Source organism: Cnephaeus nilssonii, assembly GCF_951640355.1.
Source record: "Cnephaeus nilssonii genome assembly, chromosome: 2".
NCBI lineage: Eukaryota > Metazoa > Chordata > Mammalia > Chiroptera > Vespertilionidae > Cnephaeus > Cnephaeus nilssonii.
In genome coordinates, this window is record NC_137073.1 from 62,014,909 (window position 1) to 62,035,956 (window position 21,048).

At 33.7% G+C, this 21,048-nt stretch overlaps 1 protein-coding gene across 4 annotated transcripts in view; it reads right to left on the bottom strand.

Annotated features, from left to right (window-relative positions):
• SLF1 (SMC5-SMC6 complex localization factor 1) overlaps positions 1-21,048 on the bottom strand; it is a 78,212-nt gene that overhangs the window by 7,382 nt on the left and 49,782 nt on the right. For 3 of the 4 annotated variants that reach the window (XR_013815114.1, XR_013815115.1, XR_013815116.1), the window contains 7 exons: positions 19,683-19,830; positions 14,370-14,515; positions 12,712-12,875; positions 11,797-11,930; positions 9,821-9,913; positions 9,226-9,408; positions 3,098-6,525 (listed from right to left, as the gene is read on the bottom strand). Coding sequence is in view for 1 of the 4 variants with exons in the window: in XM_079798976.1 (XP_079655102.1) it covers positions 6,044-6,525; positions 9,226-9,408; positions 9,821-9,913; positions 11,797-11,930; positions 12,712-12,875; positions 14,370-14,515; positions 19,683-19,830 (1,350 nt within the window). In the remaining 3 variants the exon portion in view is untranslated. Of the gene's footprint in view, positions 1-1,955; positions 6,526-9,225; positions 9,409-9,820; positions 9,914-11,796; positions 11,931-12,711; positions 12,876-14,369; positions 14,516-19,682; positions 19,831-21,048 lie in introns of those variants that run through there. The other variant, XM_079798976.1, reaches the window with a different exon arrangement.

The following is a 21,048-nucleotide window of genomic DNA, read 5'->3' on the forward strand; positions in this document are numbered from 1 at the left end:
TACTAGTCAAAATACGTTTGTATCCTATTTCTGATGATACCATTAAAACTGATATTTTTCTTATTTTTTGTTTTCTATTGAATTTCACCTAAAAGACCCTATCACAAAAGAATTATCTTCACTGTTGGTATATTAAACATTATTAACATTTTTTCAAAGACACAATTTATTCCTGAGATTAGGAGATTTGTCTATATGTCTTATATCTGATTTTATACCTTCCCTAACTTCTCAATCAATATATTAAACAGCATCTAAAAATCTTTACTTTTTTAATTCCTTTAAACCAGAATGATTCCTACCCACTTTCCCCCTCATCCCTTTGCCCAGATTTCATTACAATTCTTTTTAGTTTTCATAAAATACTCTTTAAAATGTGTATTTTAATTCTACCAAATTTCAGTTATTGCTCTAATTTTGTCTCTAGGGTGCAAAAGAGAAGCAATAGAAAATTTTTAAAAATATATTTTTAGGATGAAGTCAAAACAAAACCTATTATAAATCAAACAATTCTGGTCACTAGAAAAATTTATCAGTGTCATGACATAAACCATTGCTGACCTAACCTTTAAGTTGAGAAGTACTGACAACAAACTAAGTTCTTTTTTATCTGTCACCACTTTAAGATTAATGATTTTATTCAACATGACTATTTCATTTGAAGACAGAAGAACGGAGAATCATTGGAAATTTTAGTTCATCTACTATTAAGATAAATGATAGCATAATCGGTGTAAATTTAAAGCTGGACTCCAGATTTTCAGTTCAGTACAATTTACCTGCTGGAAGTGCTAAGCACATTTTTTAAAACTGTCCATTCTTTGGTAGAGCTAAATCATATGTTCCAAAGGAGTTAGCCATTCTCTATTAATGTGTAACACCCATTATGCATTAAAGTTCACTTGATCCAATTTAGATACTTTTGAAAGGAAGTAAATTAGATTTACCAAATCTGAATTGAACATTCTATAAAGCTTTGGGGTCATAATAAAAAAAAAATGGAGGAAATAGTTCAATTTTAATTGGAGACAGCTTGTGTTTAAATAAGGAACTTTTATTACTTTTTTGGTCTATGTTAAAGGCAATATTATATAAATAATGTTATATACTTACTAGAGGCCTGGTGCACGAAATTCATGCATGGGGGATGGGGGGTAGGAGGTGGGTCCCTCAACCCGTCCTGCACCCTCTCCAATCTGGGAGCCCTCAGGGGATGTCCTACTGACGGCTTAGGCCCGCTCCCCGTGGTTCTCTGTTCTCTGCAGACCTGCCTGCTCGTCACTGCCACAGGCTCTGGTGTCTGCTCTCTGTGGGGGCCTGCTTGCTGCTCACCGCCGCGGCCAGGGGCAAGCAGGGCCCTGCTGTCTGCTCTCTGGCTCGCTGCTGCGGCCAAGGGCAAGCAGGACCCTGTTGTCTGCTCTCTGCGGGGGCCTGCTTGCCCCTCACTGCGGCGAGAGCTAAAAGGACGACTCCGGTGGGGCTGAGGGGACTGGGTGCCGCCAGCTTTGTGATGGAGTGATGGTTAATTTGCATATTCCATCTTTATTAGATATAATTAGAAATATGTTTATATTAAGATTAATATAACTATATACTTATTAGTTTTCATAATAACTAGTTACTCTGCTAATTATACTATTTGATCATAATCCAACTAGTAGTTTAAAAAGCCAGATGAGTTCACTATTTGTTTTAAAAATGAAAATATATGTGTATATTCAACAGTACAAAGACAGCATTAAAAAAAAACCCCAGTCAATTGTATATCTAATACAAAGGGTTATATATATTTCAAGATTTTCACTTTTTTTAAAAATTATAGTGTAAGTGCATCTATAACCAAAAGTACATAGCTATGCTAATAAAAGACTTACAGTACTGAATTCAAATATAAAAATATTAGAAAATATTTATATATCACATATGCAAAAAATGTAATTTTACTGGTAATTTATAAGTACATCTAAAGAGCCGATTATTAAGAAGCTTCTTTTTCAAATAATTTAATAGAATTTTCCCCCTCTAAAAATTCACATAAATTCACGTCTCAAGAAACAAAGATGTTTATGGGTCTTTGTTGCTTTTATAAACTGGAAAACATGATTAAAAATATTTTGGATGTTCTCAAATATTAGTATTTACTTAAGAGGGAAAACTCTTTTCTAAACATCTAAAATCAATGATGTCAAAATACCTTACATTTGTTTCTTCTGAAAAGGTATTCCGTTAGTATTTTTAGGATTTGTAGTATCTTGAAAGATGGATGCCTAGAGCTAAATAAAACAGTACCACAACCTTTTTAAATTAATTAAGTAGTCTAAAAATATTTAATTCTATATCAGAGCAAGCAACCACCAAAATATATCCTCCCAAAATTCATTATAACATACAAAGTGAATCTTTTGATAAATTGATTCACAAGAAATAGTTAACTGTTGCATTTCTCCAGTTTTGACATCAGCAGCTATTAATTTCAAGGATGCCATCACTGACCTTTCTAACTCAATCCACGTTTGTTATAAAAACAATTATCATTCTGAATTCTGCAAACTGCACGTCAAAAAGAGGTGTGACTGGTGTGGAAGCCACAGGATAAATGCCTGAGGGAAGGAATGCCTCATGTCACTCAAAGATGACCCCTTCCTACTGATTAAGGAACAACAGTGACAGGCTCTCATCAAGTTCATCACTTAACTGGAAAGGTGTGTAAAGTCATATGGATTGCACATTCCACCAATAATTTTTTCACATGGAGATATTCATTTAAGTCTCTATAACAGCATTAACAAAAACAAAAAGCATTTCCTGGCATTTATATAAACTATACTAGCATTAATACATTTGTGTTTACCTAGGAATGAGTACTAGTTCATTAAGAATGCAAAAGCATACCCTTTATTCTATTCACTCTAAAATAAAATTGCTAAAAATCATACTGATCAAAGGATTAAACTATTAAACCTTTGTAATATTCACATTTAAAAGCTAAAACAGAGCACCATTAATGTAAATTTTAGAAATGTGCAAAACTGGAATTAATTTATTCAACAGCCTATACAGAAGACAATAAAACTAACAATATTTAAGGCCAGTTTACCTTCCTGGACTATAAGCTTTCCTCCTTTCATTGTGGACAGCCCATCAACCACACCACCTGGTAAGTAATAGGTGTTCAAGAAAGGAAGAATTTAAAACATTGGTTAATTTCACACTTGATTTGTACGAGGATTAATGTATTCCTAGTCATCTTGGAGTTAACAATATGACAAAAAATGTACATACTTCAACCACTTTATTGTGCCTAGGGAATTAAGAACTAACAAGCTAGAAAACTCTAACTTTATAGAGACCCTTCCTAAGGAGTTTCTAGGAACTATTTAAAAATTTTAAAAAATATATTTCTTTATTGATTTCAGAGAGGAAGGGAGGAGAGAAACATCAATGATGAGAAAGAATCGATTGGCTGCCTCCTGCACGACCCCTACAGGGGATTGAGCCCACAACCTAGGCATGTGCCCTTGACAGGAATCAAACCTGGGATCCCTCAATCCACAGGCTGACGCTCTAGCCACTGAGCCAAGCCGGCCAGGGCTATTTTAAATTTTTTATATTCCTAGTATTTGTGGGGACTACGCATAATGAAAACTGAATTTCAACAGCTCAGAAATCTCCTTTTCAAACTGTATTGTATTTAAGGGCTTTTATGGGCTCTTTAAAACACACAAAAAAACCAATTCCATTGAACTATGATATGAACTCTGCCAGAATACAGTGAAGAACAACATTACCCAGCCTATCTTCAGCCACTAACTAAAAAGTCAGGATTCAAAGACTATGAATTTTAATTAATTTATTAAAATTTGGACTCCCTCCATCTCTAAGATAGATTTGAGGCAATTATGTTTTCTAAATTATAAGAACTTATATTGGGAATGTTCTCATTGCAGGTTTAGTTAGGTTCATGTACATTTATTGGTATTGCTAACTAGGCCACAGAGCATAGTAACTTATGTTGGACCAACTTGTGCTTCTGCAGAAGTGCAAAGCTGCAACACATTCTTAAAGACAGAGACCTCAATGGCTTTGAGTGTTTAATACTTCATGTCAGCATGGCTTGTAGAAGTTGGCAATTAGAAATTCAAATATACCAACTGCAAATAAATGAGTGTTTCTTCGGAACATTAAATTTAAAAACTTTTTCTTAGCAGTGCAAAACCCTATATTTTCACTTAAATTATTCATGACAACTAAAAAAAGAAGGTAAGAACTAGAAAGGAAGTAACTTTTATTAGTGCCATATCGGGTGTTAGCACTAACAATTCTTCACAACGAAGATACCTGGTGTTATCTCCATTTGATAGGTAAGGAAACTAAAGCTCAGAAAGGAACTTGCCTTGCAATTTAGTTACCAGTAATAAGAAATTAGACAAGGATTTGAAACTAAGTCTGATGTCAAAGTCTATATTTTTAAGTTTATATTAGTTTACAAAGCAAATGTTATTCTGGATCCCTTCAACTATAAAGTAAAGTGGTTACTCTTTGGAATAAAAATGTTCTTATTCATTATCTGGGGAATCTATGAACATTTTAATGTTCCTTAATGTCCTCTCATCACTGGGACTTTGGCAGATTCAGTAAAGATTAAAAAAAAAAAAACTGTGCCCTAGCTGGTTTGGCTCAGTGGATAGGGCATTGGCCTGCGGACTGAAGGGTCCCAGGTTCAATTCCGGTCAAGGGCACATGCCTGGGTTGCTGGCTCGATCCCCAATAGGGGGCACGCAGGAGTCAGCCGATCAATGATTCTCTCTCATTATTGATGTTTCTATCTCTCCCTCTCCTTTCCTCTCTGAAATCAATAAAAATGTATAAAAAAACTTGTATGATGTCATATTTGAACGCTAACTAGAACAACTAATATATTTACAATATGTATACCAATTACTGATTTAAAGAGAAAAATAACTTTGATTTTAATCAGAGCTGATATACTAATAGAGTTTTCAATTTAGATTATAAACTCAATAATAAAACACTCAGCATTTGTATTTTGTTAAAATATCTATTTCTAAGATAAAACGGAAGTGTGTTTCTTTAGCAGATTAATTGCTGGGAGATCATCAATATAGTTACATAAAAGCTAAATATACGTTTTAATGTTTCTTTTCCAGCTGTATCACAATGTAACTTATTCCCACTAATAAAGCAACTCCAATTTCAAAAGTGGCTATTATCCACACCCTTTCTTTTAGTTTTACAATAAGTAGCTATTATGAAAAAAAACGGCAAATTGAAATGTTATTGCTCTGTAAATTCATACTGTACATTAAGATTTTTAGATAATCTGAAATCTATTACTTAGTTTTCACTTATAATCTTAATATTTCATAAAACTTACTAAAGAGACTGTTTTCACTTATAGAGTATTGGTTACACAGAGTGGAAATACACTTTTATGTAAATTGATATAATAAAATAGATCAAGAAATCATATTGTTAAACTCTGCACATCCACTGCACTTAAAAACCAAAAGAAGTATTGTAATTTTAGCAATGTTTATTTTAGAAACACACAAAACTAAAATAGGTATTTTAGTCCAAGAGTCTACAGAGGAGAAACAGGGAACTACATGTATAGGTGAACATTTGCATGAATATCCTTGCCATGATTCTAAGACCTGGAATACCTAGAATAGAGAACATTACAGTTTAATTGGGAAAAAAATATTTAAATTAAAAAATTTTTACATATACAATATAAATAGATAAATAATATCACTTTTGGGAAAAAAATAATCATAAAGATGAAAGAAAGCAGTGTATATCAAGCAAAACTATTTTTTTTAACTTTTGAGTCAAATCCCATACTAGAAAAAGACAGAAAAGCTTAAATATAGTTTTGTACAAGTTGTTTAAGTGCTTTTAAAATTCATCAAGGCTGCAAATTCTGTCAATAAATCAAATCAAATAAAATATGTTAATGAGCATGTAAATGACAAAGCAAGCTGAGCAGGTTTAGAAAGTTGACTCATATTTTTTGGCATCATCATGAAAACTCTGTGACTGACCGACACATCATTTCCAATGTCACAAGTAAGGCCTCAGTGTGTACTCCAGGACAGACTTTTAAATTCTCAGGGAGTTCCTTAAGAATATTTGGGAGTTTCAGCAAAGTCTTTATATTTCTACCATAAAGATCCAACAACCAGTCAGTATGAGCACTGGTGGTTTCCTTATAATTCTTACAAGCCATAAGCATTTCATTTAGATGAGTTAACCCTTTGAAAGCTAAGAGGAACTCTGAAGATAAATCAAAAATTGAACAAAAATTTAGCAACATCCTACTAAGTAAAAATGAGCCGAATTCAAGTTGCTGGTGGTAAAAATGTTTCTCTGTTTGTGCATGAAAGTTCTCCACTGTATCTTCTATTTTTGTGATAGCAAAGAGTTCTTCCTTGACTTGAGATGATAAAACATAATCCAAGGGCAGTTCCCCCTTAGAGTTCCTTTGCTGTAAGAGCACTGGGCCTATGAAAAGAATGCAAAATGTTAAACCATTTTTATTTTGGCAGCTTAACAGCTGTTTTCTCTCTCCTTTTATCTAAAGCACCCAGGACTTTGTTTACAATCATATTTTGTACTAATTCATGTTGACATTAAATGGCTATACACATTGACTGACTAAAGGTACATTTAGAGAAACCAAAATTCTAGTCCATTGCCTAATGAGAATTGCCTAAGTAATATATATGATTATAAATTAAAAATAAAACTTTTATGAAACTTCATAAATTGTCATCTTGAAATAAAAATTTAAACATTCCTAGAATACATTAACTAAAATATTCATCTTAAATTCTGTGTAAGAGTCTTAAAGTATCTCATAAATCACAGGGAAAAGTAAGGCCCCTTCCATTGATGACGGGTGACTGTAGCAGTGCAAAGGCTGAAAAACCTTGCACAAACACAGAATCTTTCATTTACCATTGTTCATGTTCAATTTTTAGTATAGGTAACTGATTTTAAAAAAATAAAGTGTTAACTCTTCTGGGTCAAACTCAGATTTCATCCATCTATTCTAGCTAAACCCATCTAACCATCTACTTAGAAACCACTGACAATAGAGTGTGTCCTCTAGGTAGTAAAGGATGATGAAGAAGGAGCAAAACAATAACTCAGTATTTGGTCACACAGTAAAGAAATATTTGTATATATGTCAGTTAACTCCTATAATTATTTATACACTTTGCCATAAAATAGAAAGTTTTTAGTAGTAGCAGACAATGAGAAGGTCCTATTATATAATATAGATCATATTGCCATAGAAAGAGCATAGTTTATACCTACTAAAACTCTTACTGATGTGATCAGACATATGTGGGGGTCTATATAAAATATATTTAATATACTGATGATAGGATTCATGTGTAATTTGTGAAAAAGAGAATTCTAAATCAATATTAGGTTTCTTTTCATTATGTTGATATTTCAAAAAAAGTGCTACCAGTTACTCCTGTTAAAAGAAATTACATTGCCTGGCCAGTGTGGCTCAGTGATTGAGCATCAACCTATGAACCAGGAGTTCACAGCTGGATTCTTGGTCAGGGCACATGCCTGGGTTTTCAGGCTCAATCCCCAGTAGGGGGCGTGCAGGAGGCAGTCGATCAATTTAATCATTGATGTTTCTATCTTTCTCTCCCTCCCCCTCTGTGAAATCAATAAAAACATATTTTTAAAAATTATCAAAACATTGCAGACACACGAGATACCAAAAAAGGTTTGAGAGACACAAATAAACTCTTAAAAGTTATTGCTCTCAAGACTGAGTGACTCACAATGAAAAAGTAATATAGTTATTAAAATGATGGTATCAAAGCATTTGACAAGTCCAAACTTAGAATACAACTAAAGCAAAGATAAGTCTGTATGATTGACAAAGGACCTTGATAAATGCAAGTACAAGTAGATTTCCTCTTAGGACAAGGGACTCATTTTAACCAAGGACCCTAGAAAAATTCACATTGGTTGGTATAATGCTCTTCTGAAGAGTTGGACTTAATATAATAATGGCTGTTATATCACTTAGAATATTTGAAGCAAGGCCAAATATTGGCTTGGGATGTCAGATACACAGTTGAATAGAAAAATAAAACACTTAGAAGATAAAGCGTTATGTTTCAATAAACATATAGTACTAAAAAATGTACTGAAAATATATTATAAAATGGTGTCAGTAAAACACACACATGAAGGCCTTTAGGGGGCAGGAGAAGACTATAAATAACCAAATATCTTAAGCTGCCAAGCTATACAGCCTTTCTTAAGAGAGAGATATATTGTAAAAAGACATCAAAAGAAAATGCGCTTTTTATTTTCATCCAGAATCAAATAGCTTTAATTATGAGAGAAAGGAATTTTAAATTTCAAGTTAAAAATGGTATAAAAAATCCCAGTACATTTATATAAATCTTTACTTTTGCATTGTAAGCTAGTCATCAGTTTTCCTTTGTTTTTCTTTTAAAATGCAAATCAGCTTTGAATATTTTGGTGTAAAATTTATATTAAGTTCATATATAAGAAGAATGTCATTGAACAGGGGTGGGGTAATGAAAGCAAAGATAAAATATCAGCAGAAAAAGCAGAAGGTGAATATAAGCTCAAGTTGCCTCCATTACCAAATCCCTGCACAACATTTATTACCTTTTAAAAATCCTCCTACTTTAACTTAATTGACTGCAAAATGTGAATGAAGATATTCTAGGATACTTTTTTTTAATAGTCTGTAAAGAAATGACTCATTAAAAAAGATTGAGTTAGCAGTTATATATAGGAAATGAAACAAGAATGAAAAATCCAAGTAATCACAATTGAACATTTATATCTATTTATTAATAAGATTTCAGAAATGGCTGTTTCACAAAGACATTACACACTTTAAGTATGAGGATTAATTTATAACAAACACACTCAATTAAAAATACATTTTCATACACAAACTTAAACAGGCTTAATTCTACAATAAATAAGTACATATTATGAAAAGACTTTTAATTCCTTCTTAATAAAAGGTGCTCAGATTCTAGGAGACTTTTTATCTTTACTTTTTCATTAATATAAAATAAAGCATCTTTCCTTATAGATCTTAAATTTATAAAATGCTATCAACCTCTGAGAGATTCATAAAAACTGGATAATTTATCAAAACCCATTTAGCATAAATGCACTCACCCCCATGCTGGAGCAGCAGCTTGCCAATTTCTACATGTCCGTTTGACAGTGCATCATGCAAAGGAGTCACCCCGTCCACTTGAGTGAGCAGATCTACCTCTGGACAACGTTGCAAAATTTCCTGGACACACACTGTGTTGCCATAGTTACAGGCTTCATGCAAAGGCGTCCAGCCAGCATTGTCTACATTAAAAATCAAGACAAGTTTTAAAACAGCAAAAGTAGGACTTTAGGTAGTGAAGTAATGATACTCCTCTTATCAGTGTGACTTTCTAGGTGCTTCATAGACAAATAGAATGCTCTGATAAAAATGCCTAGGGTGCAATCATATTTATAACTGTAAGAAAAATAAATTTAAATATATTAAAACAATTTTAGAACACTGATGTTGGGATCAAAATATGGACATCAAAAAATGTTTCTGCACTACTAGCTATATATCAATTTATAATGAATTTCTTGGTTTTGCTATTGGTAATATTTTAAAGAAATGTAAGAAAATATACTTAAATGATTTTTCTTACCATTGACATTTAATTATTTAATATTACAAATATTAAGATATTGGATTAGACCACAAAGATTTAGAACTTACCTTTAACATTAATGTCTATTCCTGGCAAAGAGAGAAGAAGAATCAATTTCTCCACTTGGTTATTTATGCAAGCTCTATGGAGGGCTGTTTCTCCTGCCATAAAATATTAATAGATTATTCCAGAGAAGACAAGATAGCAACTAAAGAAAATAATCAAAGGGCATGAACTAGGATATCTGGCCCTATAACATAATTTATTGAGTATTCCTTTTCACTGGTTTAAACATCTCACATTAAATAAAGAGGGGAGGGAGGGAGCCCCACCAATCCACAGAGCTTCTGTTCCATCAGCAATTCAGCAATGAAATTCTACTGCAAAAGATTTAACACAGGCATTGTCTCCCCTAGTTCAAGGTTTAAAGCTTCAATCCTGCTATAAAACCCCAAATGATCAGAGAACACCAAAAATACTGGGTTTTGTAGCAATAAAAGTTTAGAGTGCAATTGCCCTCTCTTAAATTTATTCATGAACCTACGTTAAATGTATGGCTTTTTTTTAATACAGCATTTATAGCTTAATTCAAATGAATGTTTCTGGCTAAGCACGAGTGCCTCTACACATTCAAGAACTTCAAATCCATTAGATGGTTTGCTGCTTCTCAATAGGCTGTCTGGCTTGGCTACAGCAGCACAGAGGAGGAGAAATGCGGGAATCTTAATATAAACACACACACACACACACACGAATAAAAAAATTCCTAGTACCATTTAAAGCTGAACAAGAGTGACAAATAGAATGGCAAAGTTTTTTCTAGGAGGAAAGCAATTAGTGCCTGCTGGCTAAAATAGTCTACATCTATCTCTGCTATAACCAAGATTAGTAAGATATAAGTGATCATTTGAAGTAAGTGGAATAAAAGAAAAACTTAAAAGTACTTAAAAAACAAATGAAATACTGAATCAAATTTTTTCTTGCTGGAAAGTACTAAGCACATTTTCAGTGTTCTGTTTTATAGACTATCTCTGTAACTTCTACCAAAACATTCTTTTACATGCATTGAAAAGCTTTTAAAGTTTTTCTCTACTACTTTTCAATTTCTTCTCCCTCCCAGTTCCTTCTGCTGTTCAGCCTAGTCATTCATATTCATTTTACTTTCTGACACAATAAACAAAGAAAAAGGACACTGTTTTGTGAAGTTAATATCTTTATTCATTTAATATATTTTTTCACATTTTGAGCCAAATGAGCAGTTATTTTGATTTTTTGATATGCAATTATAAACTTATATCATGCTGAAAGGGTATAACAGCTTCACTATTACAGTTTCCACTGGTGTCATAATGATGTTTGAATTAAAAAGACAATACTACAAATAAACAAGAGACTCAGAAGTTTACTTTGACCAAGAATAGACTTGTAAAAGGTAACTTATATTTGTGAGTTAGGAGATGCCTAAGTAAAAGAGGTGCTGGAGTGAATGATTACAACACTATTCTTGTTACTCCATCCTTTAAGTACTGAGGTTCCAGTATAGTTAGAACCAAAAGCCAAACACATTTCATAGTCTGGGCTCAATGCCTGGAAGAGAAGAGTCCATATGCTTAACACAGCTATGTAACATAGCCTAGTCCTCATTCTTTGTTCACAAAATGTCTAGGATTGAGAGAGATGAAGACTGAATTATACTTTCAAATCAAAAGACACTGATCCTAAGCAGCACAGGTTGAGGTAGAATAAAAAAGTATGGAGGGCAAGTCTGGGAAAACCTCAATGTTAGCTATATACACTGCATTTTATATTTGAGAGACAGGGGGAGAAAAGAAGGGAAGGAATACTCTATTATACTGGGAATTAAAAATTACTTTCTTCAAATAAATGACAGTTCAAAAAAATAATGCTTTTCAGAAAAATGTTTCCTGGACCTACTCTAACAGTTAAGTTCAGGTACTCGGCAGGGCCAGTGTATAAAACTTGCAGATACTGATTACAACCATGAAAAGTTCCTATCATAGATTAATTGAGACATTTGAAATACCTTTTAAATTAGTCTTGTGGAAATTCATCTTTTTTACTAAAGAGGGGCAATTCTCCTTAGAACAGGACAATTCTCCTTCTGACTTCTTTTTCCATCTTTTTAATGATGAGGAACATTTAGCAAGGTTCAGTTCTCTGAAAAGAAAGTAAGAAATGTAAAAGCTTTCTTTTTTCACCAAGGCATGGCAGTATACATTAGATGGTGAGTATTTAAAAAAATCTGGCCCTCTTTTAATTTAAACCCTTTTATTCATTCAAATCTTTACTGCTTTCTATTTTTACATTTATTTCAACTGTACAGAAACAAATTTTAATATATTTTCATTTTATTAACTTTGTACCCCAACTGCCCACTGAAAAGTTTATGAATATGAAAAATCATGTAGAGAAAGAGACCAAATAAATGATTTTGGCAGAAAGAATAAAGCAAAATGCAAAAATTAAAATGCAGGTCTCTGCTCCCCATTCTTAGTTTAATATCTGATCCTATTCTCTTCTTCCTAAAAACATTTCTGGTTTTCTGAGTTTAATATAACATACTTCTAGAGAAAAGTTTCTCATTTGGGAGGTAAAGCTATTATACCAATTCAAAGTATCTCACATGACCATATATTCTGAAATCCACCTATATTATATGCGAGTAGTAATTTAAATCACAGAACAAAAATGTGTGAAGCAATAATGTGATGAATAGTTTTATTTCTTTTGGAAAGCACTTAATCTTATAGAAAGAAAGCATGTGCCCTGAATTAAAGAAAGGGAAACTATGGATCATGTGCATTTATAGGTATAAAACTGAGTTTCTGCTAATCAATATAATTCAGAAGATATCACAGATAATCATAAGATTCAAGAAATGTTTCAGAAAAGAGCTGTCTCTAAAACAAAGCATATTTGGTATATAAGCATTACACACCGTAACTCTGGTGGCCCTTCAACTTGTTTTCGTTTAGCACCATTCAGCATTAGTAAGGCCCTCTGAGATTCAAGGCAAGGCCGCTGTTCTTTTTTCTTTAGTATCTGCATCTTTCCAATACCATGCATACCAGTTTTCCCCACAGCTGGCAAATATGAATATAACTGTTGAAAAAGAATAATATATTAGTTTCTCCACCACAAAGACCTGGGAAGCATTAAAAATTACTTGATTCATTTCACCATATAATTGTTTACATTTTTTTGTCTTCATCACTATGGTTATCACCCAATCTCATTTGAACATGCTAAAATATTAAGAAAGCTACGAGTTCCACATATGACCTACATAAAAAAAAAATGCCTTCTTAAAAATAATTATTTTTTCAAATTCAATTGTGATGCTCATTTAGAAAAGTTCTTTTGATTAGTCTTATTCCCAACTTGTTATAATTCATTTGCATATTTTAAATATTTATGATTTATGTACAACTGGTATTTTGTCACTTCCATTTTAGTAATGCCTTCCTTCAAGAGAAAACAAGTCTGGAATAAACAGAATAAAAAGTGCAAAAGTTGTTAAAAACAAGGATTGTTGCAAAAACAGATTTGCCCAATCTGACCAATTAAAAACAATGTTTCTCATTTGTTGAAGAAATTGCTGGAGATACTAGATATTAATGAGGCTTTGGCTGGTGTGGCTCAGTTGGTTGAGCGTTGTCCTGTGTGCACCGAGAGATCTCTGATTCGATTCCCAGCCAGGGCACATGCCTGAGTTGTGGGCTCAAACCCCAGTAGGGGGTATGCAGGTGTAGCCTACTGATATTTCACTGATGTTTCTCTCTCTCTCTCTATGCCTTCCCCTCTTTCTAAAATCAATGTCTAAAAGAAAAAAGCCAAGATAAAAGTGGAAAACTTGGATCAAATGTAGCTTACGTGTGTGTATATATAGAATAAACAGGAACCTTGGAAACCATTTGTAATTTTAAATACCATTAAATACTACATAGAATATTTTTCGGGTCTAGGTCTTTCTTTTTTTTAAATTAAATTTATTGGGGTGATATTAGTTAATAAGATTATATAGGTTTCAAGTGTACATTTCTATGATATGATCTATATATTCCATAGCGTCCCCACCACCTAAAGTGTAATCAACTTCTGTCACTATATATGTGGCCGCCTTTACTCTTTACTACCCCCTCACTCTACTCTTTACTACCCCCTCACAATCACCATACTGTTATCTGTGTCTATGAGTTTTAGTTTTATATCCCACCTATGAGTGAAATCATATGGTTCTTAGCTTTTTCTGGCTGACTTATTTTGCTTAGCACAATATTCTTAAGGTCTATCAATGTTGTCACAAGTGACAGTAGTTCTTTTCAAAATAATCATCTTATATGCTATGGCAAATGATTAGGACACCAAGATTCTTGTATTTTTTTTAATTTTTATTTTTGCTATCAATCCTTAATTACTCTCAAGTAATTAAACTCTCTATTCACTAATTACTCCATTACTGAGGTAGAAAAATGCATACTCATATATAGATTTGAAAGATTTATGATTAATATGCTATAATTATTAGAAACAACAAAGAATATTTTAATATTGAATTTATGGATTCACTTCTTGGAAATTAAAAGTGGTGCTTACCATTTTCTGAAGGGAGAGTGGCTCAGAAGAAATACTGATGGAACTCTGTAAACACAACTTTTTAAAAACTGCCTCTGCAACAAACATTTGAAGCCAAGAGGAGGAAAAGGAACAAATGAAAATCTCTAATTCCTGTGAAGAAAAGTCTGTAGAAAACAAGAGAAGTAAATACAGTTATTGCTACACCCGATAAAATTTCTTTCTATAGACTATCTCCTTCATAGATTTTATTCATGAAAATGATTTCTACACCAGTAAAATTCACCCACACAATTTTAAACCATGAAAAATAGATAATATTCCTATTCCTTGCCTTTGATGAGAAATTGTTTTATGGTAATGTTCTCACATTTGAAACAATCATTACTTTTTATTATTTTAAATAAAAGTCTTGAAATTATATATGTACATCTGAACAGACTGATGATGTATGAATAGATAGACATGTGATTTATTACTATACTTTCCAATTAATGTTCAAGATCTCTTCCCACAACAGGGTTGCACCTTTTGAAAACCAGTACTTGTTTTACACATGGGTACAAGTGTATTTAATTTGCAGTGATCAATCTTGAGCTTATAGAAAGAAATAAATTATACCCTTTCCCCTAACAAAACCCATGAATCCTGACACTGCAGAGAAGGAGGAAAAATGAAAAAATGTAACAGAAGAGAATGTATAAGGATTTCATAGAAGTCTGTACCCACCCTACTATGGTAAGTGGGAGGAAACGTATAAATTTTAAATGACAAAACAAAAACACCAAGAATCTCAAGTCTCTTCTTTTCAAAATTCTCCAATAACATGGAAATGCATAAAAATACACATGACTCAAAGTGATAAAGAACTAGAGTGACTATTTCCCATGAAATTTATTTAATATGATGAGTTCTCTACTAATACTCTCTGTATAAGAGAATGGATAATACAGTGGAATGATAAAGAATTAGAAAGACCAATCAATAGGACAGCAAAGAGCTAAAATTAAGCAAAAACAAACAAAATAAAAAAGTTGTGGAATATAATGAACTATATAAACTGATGAACAGAAACAGACCCAGAGACAGAGAAGCATCGATCAGACCACCAAACCTCAGAGGGAAGGTAGGGGAGGGTGGGGTTAAGGGGGAGAGATCAACCAAAGGACTTGTATGCATGCATATAAGCCTAACCAATGGACACAGACACCAGGGGGGTGAGGGCATGAGTGGGAGAGGGGGGTCGGGGGGGCAATGGGGGGATAAGGACACATATGTAATACCTTAATCAATAAAGAAAAAAAAGTTGTGATATTATACAAGGCAGATTAAACTACAAATACTAGAAAAATATAGAATTAGAAAAAAGTCAATAAAATTAGCAAAATAAACATAATAGGTTAAAATACATTTTAAAAATTAGAATGGCCAGATAGTTTTGATGTTCCAGCCAAGATGGTGGAGTAGGTAAACGTTGTACTTGCCTTCTTCCACCATCATGTCAAAATTACAGCTAAATTATAGATCCCTGAAAATCACCTGAAGACTAGCTGAACAGAAGACCTAGAGCTAAGGAAATATAGAAGTCGTCACATGGAGACAGACAGGAGTAGGGGAGATCCAAAGCGGCTGGTCCTACACCCACGTGTGGCAGTTAAGAATTGGGTTTGCTGTGGCAGTGAAATGAGGGATACCAGCCCCACATGGGACTCCCCAGCCTGGAGCACCAGGGCCTGGAGGAAGAATATCCAAAACATCTGGCTGTGAAAATCAACAGCACTCCATCTGGGTGAGATGGAGGGCTGCTGCAGACACAGGCTTCCTCTTAAACAGCCTGAGCACACTTGTTCACAAACACTCGCTCTAAGTTCCAGCAAAGGGTCAGCAGCTTGAAAAGCAAGGACCAGGTTTTGTTTCATTCTTCCACTGCATTTGAAGTGTTTAGATCAATGACTGCTAGAGGGCCAATAAAAATATATTAAATAAATAAAGAATGAAAGAAATAGAAACATTTTGACTGAGAGAATAGGTAAATCATAAAAATTTAATTTGCGGAAGAGGTTTGAAGTATGAAGAAGGATTTGAATAGAGATTTTAAAAAGGAGAAGGTTTGGAAAAACAACTTATCAGCAAAAGATGATGATGATGTAGCCTAACAAAGGAAAAGAAAGCTTTATTAAAGTTATCTAAAGATGTGAAAAATATAGATTTTGATAACGTTTTCTTCCCACTGAAGAGAAGAAATAAACTTAAATTAGAGATATACAAACTATGTCTTGTTGCCTATTATTATGAATAAAGTTTTACTGGAACACAACCATATTCATTTATGTATTGTGTATCACTGCTTCTTACTGTAACTGCAGAAATGAGTAGCTGGGAGAGAGACTGTAGAGCATGGGTGGGGAACATCCAGCCCACCGATTACAAATCATTTGGTCTGGCCCTGCCAAGGCATTAGAGATGAGTTAATTAAATGTTTAACCAAATATAGCAGCTAATTTTTAAGTTGATAATTTTGTACAGCCCAAGAATGATGTTATAAATATCCAAATGGCCCTAGGCAGAAAAAAGGTTCCCCATCTCTGCTGGAAAGTCTGTAAAGCCAAAACTATTTATTACCTGGTACTTTACAAAACACAGCTTGCCAATCCTTAGTTTAAGCCAATACTTCAGAATTTTCAAGTAGGCATAAAAAAAAGAAAATTCTGATCACTTGATCATAATATATAGAAAGAATAGAAGGAAACTGTTCAGAGTGTTTAGAAATAATGGCCTCTATGCGGGATTGATGGACACTTATCTACTAAAATATCTTTGGCTTTAATTTTCCATAAAACAATTAACAGCTAACAACAATTTTATTAAACTAAAATTAATTAAATAGATCTGAATCTCAGTAACTTCATAATATAAATTCTTTACTTTTGGACTAGAAAAAACTAAGACATCCAGTATGCCATAAATGAGAAAGATGGACCAATATCTTCAACTAGAAGTTATAGAACAGCCAAATTATAACATCTTTACAAATGACTTAGGAAAAGCAAAAAATAGTAACTGAGCTGAAGAATAATACAAAGGAATAATTTTTAAAAGAGGGAATATTCTCAGAGAAAAAGAAGTGGTTCATCAAAATATCAAAATATTGACAAAAAGGACATTATTAGAACATCTTGTTTACTTTTGGGACAAGTGTATTGTTCTACCAGCTCTATAATAAACACTTTAATTTTCATGTTAGCAATGGCAATGTTAAAGTCTAATTTTCGCTTAAGTCAGTTACAGGCTCAAACTTGTTGGGTTTAAACTTGTCATGTGAAAACTGGGAATAACAGTGGATAACATCATTTTCCTTTAAAGTGAAGAGAAATTCAGAATATGAATAAAGAAAGCATTAAAGCTAATGTAACCCATTAATAATAGAACCCTGTTAATATAAAGGTTCATTATTTAGCTTTTGGCTAAACTATATTTCCCTAGATACTGGGAACAACACATATAACTATATTGATGGTCTCTAAAGCCACTGCTAATCCTGCCCTTAGTAGCCAATATCAAATAGGTTTCCACTACGGAATTAAAACAGGGAATCCCTTTAACTGAATGTTTAGGTATGGTGCTAGCAAATAATGCCAGAATCCTGCTGTAGCTAAAATGGGAAGGAAAAAAAAAAGGAAAAACTACCTAGTAGGAATGGTGGGAAAGAAATAAGAAAAGGTTCTGAAGGAAGATTGAATTTGAGCTAAGAAATGTTAAAAAGTCATGCAACAAAGGACAGCTACTCCACAAAAGGAACAGTAATCACCCCTCATCTCAATGAAAAAGAAAGAAAAAAAAGGAGATAAAATGCTTTAGATAAAAATCTTCTAACCTCAGTAGTGTAAGAAGAGACCTCACTTTGCAGAGGGCATTATCGAATAAATCCTGAGCCCAGTTATAACCTGGATTCTTATTCTAGATTCTCTTTACAAAGTATTAAAGTGATTGACAACATATCCAAGAACTTTTTCTTTTTATATAAAACCAAGACACATTAAAACACATATAACAAAACAGAATATTTTACTTGGCAGTGTAAAATACTTTTAAATATATTAAAAATCATCTTTTATATTTGAGGATAAAAGCTCACTTGGTTTAAAATATGTTCATTTCAGGAATTTAGGATAACAAAAAATAAAGATAGAAAGACAAACAGGAAGAAAAGGATTCATAGCTCCCTAAACTGGCTTTGTAGTTTAGGAATATATATAAGGCTTTATATGGAAGCCTCCCTTATTCTGGAAACCCAAAAAAGTTAGGGAGAAATCTTTTATAAGGTGAGCACTAAAAATGAGTTTTGTCATCACACTGCTAAAATAATATTCCCTCCCCACTTATGTGAGAGAAACCCTTAAAGTAGATAATGGGAAGAAAAGAAAGATTAAAAAATATATATATACAAATTTATTATTTCTATTTACTTCATCCATGCTCATCTGTTAGATTACCATACTCAGTGGGGCAACAAATAGTAGCAGTTTTTTATGTTATAACTAGAGGCCCGATGCATGAAATTTGTGCAAGGGGCTCGGCCCTCGCAGCCCACGGCCCCAGCTTCATCTGGAAGGTCGTCTGGACAGTCATTCCACTGTTTGGTCAATTTGCATATTAGGGTTTTATTATATAGGATAAGAAAAATTATACAGCAATAGATATATAGAAAAATGTTTTAACTAGTGATATAACCAAAGTTAATACAAGTTACTTTAAAACGTAACTATTCCGATTCAATTTATTTCATTTTTTAATACTGATAAGTATTCATTCAAGAAGAGACCTAGGAACTGTTCATATGGCATAGGTAAGGTTAGAGACGCACATGTTTTCTCCTCAACTTGAAGAATCAGAAGTTTAAAGGTACTGAAGAGTTCCTACCATGTGAGATTCAAAAGCACCATACATAAACAAGCAATATTTCTCTCTAATGAAGAGAATAAACTGATAAATGATGTGTGTTGGGGAAGGCTCCTGGAACATTTGGAGGAGAATAATAAAATTACATATACAGTATGAACTCAACTATGCACTAGTAAAAATGCTTGGAAATACTAGAAAGATATATATTAAAAGCTCAACAGCAGTTATTTGTGTGGGAGCATTCATTATGGGTAATTGTTACCTTCCTCTTTATATTGTCTACCTATATGTATATGTATATGTGTGTTAGTGTACAAATATTTTAAGGAAAGCTTCACATGAAGATATGTTGAAGATTACAGACTGTCAAAAGGAAACTCAAAACTAATTTCCACAATGGGTCTAAGAAAAACAAAACATAGACAAACTTACCATCACACAAAAGGGAAACATAACTTCCTAAGTCATCAGACATGTGGCGTATCACATTTCTACCCATTTTAAGACCAAGGAAGATCCAATAATCTATTGCTGCTCCAAGAATTCCAGTCAATAAGTAGGCTAGTTCATGTTTGAAGACCTAACATTAAGATGAGAAATCTATTATTAAAATAAAATATATGAATTCTATCAGTATTTATTAATTATTAAATTATATCAAATATCATTACCTTAGAGATGTATAGAGATCATAGTTTTAAAAGTATGAGTTGTTTATATTATCACTTCTATAATAAAAATTATTAAATTCCTATAGCAAGACATACAAACCTTACTTATTTATATTAAGTGTGTTTTATCCTGCTGTTTAAAAATCTTTCTAATACGCCCGGCTGGTGTTGCTCTGTGATTGAGCATCAACCAATAAACCAGGAGGTCATGGTTTGATTCCCGGTCAGGACACATGCATGGGTTGTGGACTCAGTCCCCAGTGTGGGGTGTGCAGGAGGCAGCTGATCAATGACTCTCTCATCATTGATGTTTCTGTTTCTTTCTCTCTCTCTCTCTCTCTCTCTCTCTCTCTCTCTCTCTCTCCCTCTCCCTCTCTCCCTCTCTCCCTCTCTCCCTCTCCCTCTCTCCCTCTCCCTGAAATCAGTAATATAGTTTTAAAAAGTCTTTCTAATACATAAGCTGTAAAAATGAAGTATAGAGGAGAGATAATCAAGATGGCGGCATAGGTAAACACCTGAACTTGCTGCCGCGCACAACCATATCAAAACTACAACTAAAAGACAAAACGGATACCATCCAGAACCATGGGAAGGCTGGCTGAGTGGAAATTCTACAACTAGAAGGAAAGATAAAAGCACATTGAGTCCGGTAGGAGGTGTGGAGGTGTGGAAGTGTGGATGTACGGAGGCACACGTGAAAGGGGCTAGCAACTGGGTACGCTGTTGTCTTTTTCAATCGGGAGGGAGATAAAAGCTCCCGACTGCTCTGAACTCCAGTTCTGGGTGAGACTCTGGGGACCCAGACTCATACGGAGAGAAACTGGACTGTCTGGCATCGGGCTGGAACATGAGGGCGGCCTTCTCTCAGAGATGCTTGCAGTGATCATTGTTGCTGCACATTGCTGCGGGACACAGAGACCGAGGGACCTCTTGGGGCAAGGCTGACGGGAAGCCATTGTTGTTTATTCCGCCCTGGTGATTCCCTGAGACCCCGCCCCACCCAATTTACAACCTCAACCAAGCTGTGCGCAGAGGCTTTTGCATATGAATGGACTGGCCTTTTGCAATCTAAAACCTAACGAACTGCAGCTGGGTCAGAGAGCCCCAGAGCTTCCAAAAGAAGGCCC